This window comes from Volvox carteri (genome assembly GCF_000143455.1).
Source record: "Volvox carteri f. nagariensis unplaced genomic scaffold VOLCAscaffold_71, whole genome shotgun sequence".
Taxonomy (NCBI): domain Eukaryota; kingdom Viridiplantae; phylum Chlorophyta; class Chlorophyceae; order Chlamydomonadales; family Volvocaceae; genus Volvox; species Volvox carteri.
The window spans coordinates 401,628-408,031 of record NW_003307614.1 but is presented as its reverse complement, the minus strand read 5'-3'; the positions used below and the strand labels follow the sequence as shown (position 1 = coordinate 408,031).

The 6,404-nt window shown below is 54.2% G+C and overlaps 1 protein-coding gene across 1 annotated transcript in view; it reads right to left on the bottom strand.

Annotated features, from left to right (window-relative positions):
* Window positions 1-2,970: 2,970 nt before the first annotated feature.
* Window positions 2,971-6,404, bottom strand: part of VOLCADRAFT_98381 (uncharacterized protein) — a gene marked incomplete at both ends in the record, with an annotated part of 14,238 nt that continues 10,804 nt past the window's right edge. The window contains 5 exons of the mRNA XM_002957240.1: window positions 2,971-3,149; window positions 3,721-3,790; window positions 4,542-4,674; window positions 5,297-5,376; window positions 6,057-6,132. Coding sequence (XP_002957286.1) covers window positions 2,971-3,149; window positions 3,721-3,790; window positions 4,542-4,674; window positions 5,297-5,376; window positions 6,057-6,132 — 538 coding nt within the window. The remainder of the gene's footprint in view (window positions 3,150-3,720; window positions 3,791-4,541; window positions 4,675-5,296; window positions 5,377-6,056; window positions 6,133-6,404) is intronic.

Below are 6,404 nucleotides of genomic sequence, written 5' to 3'. Positions count from 1 at the left end.
GTGAGCCTGTTGAACTCCAAGAGCTCCTTAAGCGGATAGCAATGGAACAAGGCATGCCCGTGCGAAACCTTGCGCCAGCATGCCTTACACGATTGCGGGAATTGACAAGCATATTAATCCTGTAATACCCTTCATAACCTCAACAAGTATTTTTGGTACGTAACCGGAGTATGGAAACGTGTAAATACTGGTTAATATCTCGTCAGTGACAGTGTCGCATAACCTTCTATCCATTTGGGTAGATCTCTACGCTCCAAGCCAACAAGTAACCATGTTGCTTCACAGCTTTCAGCGTTGGGGTTCCGGTATGTCGTACAAATAGCATCTCCCTCGGCTACATGCTTCCGCAACGTTGTACTAGTAAATAACAAGAATGCCTTCACATATCTGTGCTGATACATTAACAATGACTGCATGTAGGTTCAGTTTCACCTAATACATATTTAGTCACATTTACCCGTAGCCATTAGGGTGGCGGGCTCTTTCAGGAAATCGTTTACCTGGGGCTTAATTATCGGCAGGGTAGCTCCGTAAGTCTCCGTTGCACAACCTGTTGCACAGCGGGATACCCACCATCTTGCACAATTATTTATCAATTTCTTTTTCCTCTTGGTCAATCACCTCCAATGGGAAGCCCTACCTGTCTTCACGGCACACGACACGCCCAAGAAGGATCTTCGACCTGTGATTGAAGATCCTCATTGGGCGTGTCGTGTGACCTTCGATGGACCCAAAAGCTGCAGTTGTATTGCATATAGACGCCGGCGATATAAGTTTATGCCATGGAAATTAAGCTGCCGTGCTGTGCAAAGCGCGTCGGCGGCTGGTTCAGGTCCTAGGCCCCATGTAAGCATAGCCTGGACATGCACAGCTTCCCTCTGCCAGCTTTCCGCTACGCCGCCATGGCCACGTGCCTCGACAGTAGAAAATCGTACCGACCTCTACAAAGCAACAGGGATCCGAGCCAAGGCTCCTTGCCATAACACACTTAAACTCCTGTCCATAACACGCCGAAATGAACGGTGTTGGTCTCCAGTGCCGCTTCAGTACTGAAGGTGGGTTGAGATAGGCGCATGATTGCGGCGGATGCACTCTGCAAGCCTGATCCAACTTTGCCTATGAATTTTTTTCCGATCCATTAGCCACTGCAGCTAGTTAGGAGCGGAAATCGTCGTAAGGCAAAAAGCAAGGCCCGCCAGGGCCAAACTGGAGCTCCATTTTGGTGGAGGAACAGGGCGACGCATCTCGTGTATTAATTTGAGATCCACATTTACAGGTTCTGTAAACATATTTCCAGGTTCATGGAAACCACATCTCATGAATAATTCCTCCTGACGCAACACCCTCGAAGGCAACGTGCGCACGCCAAGACAAAAAGAAACCGACACAACGAGTTCGCATTAATTTTGTCGTGCTTTAGTTGAAGCGTATATTGTCATTAATTTGGACATACGCGCGCAAATTGCCTGCACCGTACCGGCAACAAAATCTGGTGCGTGACCAACCGTAAATAAAAGTTTACTCTTGCCTAGGCTGTCCTGAGCTGAGCATTTACCCGCCGTAGAATAATATTCATTTTCCTTCTATTTTGCTATCGGGTGCGTCCCGCTAGTCCTTACAGTGTCGCACTTAGTCCCCGAGATGTGATGTTTACAAGCTGCCAAAGTGCCCGCGGAACAACGAAAGGACGCCTTACGCCCAGTCGTACATGGATTTGAATGTAAGCCTTGCCTGTTAGAAACAAAAGGGGAATGCTTAAACACCCCCACCCACCCATCGGCCAAGGTTCTTTTCTATCTGACCCATTCCCACTTTCCACCTTTGGTCACCGTAACGCTGACAACGTGAGACCAACAACCGTGAGATCGTACAAAGTTACGACCTCCTCCGCCTCCTCCTGACCCGTTCCTCGTCATCCGCGTGCTGATCCGGGAGCTAAGCAGGGGAGCTAAGTAGGTCAAGGCGAGGATGGGAGGGGGGAAGACGAACCACGAACGAGTGAAGCTGCTGTCATTGCGAGAGAGAGGGAGGGAGTTGTGGCCACCTGCGCGCCTCTCGTCGAGCTCTTGGATAAATCCGTTAAAAGAGATAGACCTCTTCCGTGAACTTTTTTCCCTTACTTTTCTAGCCAGCATTACAGAGTCAAAAGTCGGTAAGCATCACATGTTTTGACGTGGTGTACCGAGATTGATTATCATTGGATTTAAGATCCAATCGGAGTTAACTGCATGTTTGGCTTCAGGCTTCAATAGACTTCCAGGAATAGGCAGTGCCGTACGTGTGTAATCACACGTGTGTATCGTCAGCGTGGTTAGTACCGTGCAATGGGCCCCGAAACCACATCAAGACGTCTTAATCGTTGTAGGACAATAAAAGTCCCTAAATGGCCATTGAGGGCAGAATCTCCCACCCAGCTCCACACCGCACCCCCTCCCTCACCCCCCAAAAAACGAGGAAAAATCACTGCCCTCAAAACGAGCATGAAAGGGCTCCCGGTGTCCACTCCAGTCAACGGCGCGCCGCCTGCCACACACTTGCCCGCGTCCTTTCCCGCAGCGCCCTCCCCGCCATCAGCCCGCCATCAAGTCCCTACATCCCCCTTCCCCCTCCCCTCCTTGTCAGCAGCAACATGCGACGCCCCATGCTGGCGTCGACGACCTCCATTGCAACCCACCTTTGCAAAATCAGCAACAAACAAGCCGCGGCGTGTGACCCCAACTCATCGCCCCACAGATATCGATATTTCCCCCTGGGCCTCTTCTCCCCCCCCCCCAATGTCAACAACCCCAGCATTTCCAGAACCGTAGGTCTCCCCCACGAGATTACCCTTCCCTCATTTCTCAGCCCCCACACCGACCTCAGCAAACCCTCTGGTGCTCCCTCCCTTCCCCCCAACCCCGCATTGCCCCCGCCCCAACGGCCCCCGCCATCTCGCCACCGCAGTCCGCTCTTCTTCCAGCACTTCCACCACTAGTTCTTGAGTGACTTCATGAAGTAGCTGAGTGAGGTCACGGTACGTGAGAGCTGCACCAGCAGGGAGGGGCCCTGCTTGGTTCCGGAGGCCCCCTCCCCCCCGTCACCGCCGCCAGCGGCAGCCCCCGGTTCGACCCCCATGAGCGCCTCCCGGATCAGGAAGTCCAGAGCCTCACCTGATGATGGAGTGTATGTACGTATGTATATATGGATGGAAGAGACGGTTGGGGGTTCGTTGAGAGCAGTACGACCAGGATTCAGTCACATCCTTCCCGCTTCCCTGTACTCCCTTCCTGTACACCCCCCTTCCCCCCTTTTATAACTCACTCCTCAAAACAAATACGCAAAGCCACAGACACTCACTCACACACTCACTCGTACATACACCACGCATTTGCCGATGTACATCTGTTTTCTACTTTTGAAAATATTATGTTCAGCCGCATACGGAACATGTATTCTCTCTGACTTTGCACATTAGACAATTTTAATTTAAATAAAGAATGGCTAATTTCGATTGGGGTTTAACGTAACTAGATCCAATCTATTCAAATAAGGATTGCACAATATTGTTAATGTGCAACTTTAGTATCCAGGTATAACATCGATATGGGTCTTGCATATCATCGCGTGCATACATGCATATGCACAGCAACATTTACGCTATACCAATAGCCCCGGTGGGGGAGCCCCCTCCTCGCTCGTCACCCACCCACCCACCCACACCGCCACACACCCCAGTCCCACCTTGAGGTCGGGTAGGGGACTCCTTGATCAGTCGGTAGCGCCCGGGCAGGTTCTCCTCCTCCACAAACACCTGGGGTGGGGGTGGGGGTCGGGGGGTTGGGGTGGGGGGGTTGGGGGTTGGGGGGTGGGGGAGGCACAGAAGCACACGGCGCACAAGATGCAAGAAAGGGAGGAGTAAGAAGTGTGTAGTGTGTGTGTGGGGTGTGTGTGTGTAAATTACGGGTGAATGTGGGTAAATTACGGGTACTCGCAGTACACTGTAGTAGTGATGTGACGAGGGGGGCTTCAGGGCCTTCAGAAGAGAGTGCACTGGGGGGGGGGGGCTGCGGAGGTGCCTCACCACCACCACCACCCGGCACGTGGAGAACTTCGAGATGTTGTGTTCATGAGGTTGATGGTGTTGATAACCTTGATGACGGTGTTGTTGTTGACGTCCTTATTCACGGTGTAAATGAAAATCCTCGGCCAATTTGGATGATGATGATGTTGTTGTTGTTAGTGTTAGTGTTGATGGGGTGTTACACACTTATACTGCGGGAGGCTCTCGTCCCGAGAAAGGACCGGAGAGAGCACCGCGCAGGGCCCCGAAACACAGCGCAGGGGCGGGTACCTCGCGGCTCCTCGTCCGTCTATTAATGTTAGTGTTGACGTGTTGTTGATGGGGCGAAAGGGAGACCACAGCCCGCTGTAACCACAAGCCTGAGCAAGCTGAGCAGCGCACGGCCGGCAGGCAGGGTGTTTAATACTATATATATAAAACCAACACGCTTCTTCACCGCTCCCCCGCCATCCCCCTCCCTTTCCCCTCCCACTCCCCCCACCTTCCATTGCCCAGGATAGCGCCTAAACACCGTGCCAATGTCACCGATGGGCCTTAGACTGTACGACACAGTGAAGTTCTTGAGGAACTCGTTACGGATGCGGCGGGCGTTGAGTCCCAGACCCACATCGCCACTGTTCGTGACACGAGTGTGTTTGGGAGTGTGGGCCGAAGGGGGGGTGTTCAGGAACCGCCAAATGAGTGCATCGTGGTGATGGGCCAGAGACCAGGCAGCACATACACATGTGTGTGTACGGAGGTAGTACGAATCCAATATTGGCATCATCAGCGCATCAGCGGCGTTATCATCTTCAATACTGCCGTACTGCAGTAGTGGTGGTAAGAGCAGCAAAACAATCGACACAGCAAAACCCCACACCCGGCACGAGTGCACCCCTGACTGACCGACTGACTGACCGACTGACTGACTGACCGACTGACTGACTGACTGACCGACTGACTGACCGACTGACTGACCGACTGACTGACCGACTGACTGACCGACTGACTGACTGACTGACCGACTGACCCCCGCAACGGCCCCAACGAGGCGGTGGTCATGGGGGGGGAAGGTGGGCTCCAAGAGGGAGATACCCAATATGTCACAATAATCCGTATAATCTGTAATACAATATACACTGTGACGGTTTACCAACACACACACACATACACACACACACACACACACACAAGCGAACCAACCTGTGTACATACATACGGGTGCGTGCGCACTCCCGCACACAAAACAAAACTCACCTGGACATGCGCTGGTTGAACAGCACAATGGGCCGGTCCAATCCGCCCGCCTGCTCGTCCTGCTCACGGATCTGTCGTACCTGCACGTGTCGTACGTGTGTAGTTGGCAGAGTATTAAATATGTGAAACGCGGGAACGGACGAGATGAGCCCCCCCCCGGGAGCGGCGGGGCCAAGCCATCATTCGGGCACCAGCGGGGGCTGGCGGGAGGATGGGGCTCAAGGTAAGCGGCAAAAACACACACAAGAAAGCAACCCACCCCTCAACCCCCACCCACCCACCCCCCAACCCGCGGCCGGCATGGAATCAGGTCACGTACTCGCCCCGCGGCGGGCCCGGCTAGCTCAACAAAGCGTTCCCGTACATCCATCCCACACACGTCATTCACACATCCGTACATATTCGCCGTATTCCCCATGCCTCTTAAGCACAACCTCACCACCCTCAACCTGTAAATACATGAATACACACACAAAGCGAGACGCGCCCCCCTGCCGCCCACACAGCGACTTTCCCTGCTGCTGCTGCTGCCCCTGGCCCCCTCAGGGACGGTTCCACTGAATTGACTCTCCCGCACCGCGTGGGGGCAAACACACACCTCTGCCCGGATGGGCCCTCCTCACCCCCCCTCCCCCGAATCCCCAGCCAGCCCCCACCGGGTATTAACAACCGCATGCACCGGGTTTTTAAGCTTCCCTTACCCCCAATACACACACTCGGCCCCCTCCCTTCCCCTGCCCTTCCCCTCCCCTGCCCTCACCAATCGAATGCAGTCCTCCGCCCCCGGGGGATCCACACACGCAACCACAACCAGCTCGTCATCCGCGTCCACAGGCCTGAGGACGGGGAGCGGGTCAGCGGGTGAGGTGTGTGTGTGTGTATTGGGGGAGTTAGGAGGTCTTGAGAGAACACAGGAATATGAGGGTGCGGGTGGGGAAAGACGTGGGTGGGGAGAGGTATGGGCTGGGAGGAGTCAAGGACAGACATACCGACATACCGACAGCTACCCTTCCTGTACCGGACCTTGTCCCCTGGCCCAAGGTGCCTCCCTCTCTCCCCTTCCTCCTTCCCTCTCCCCCTCCCTCTCCCCCTCCCTCTCCCCCTCCCT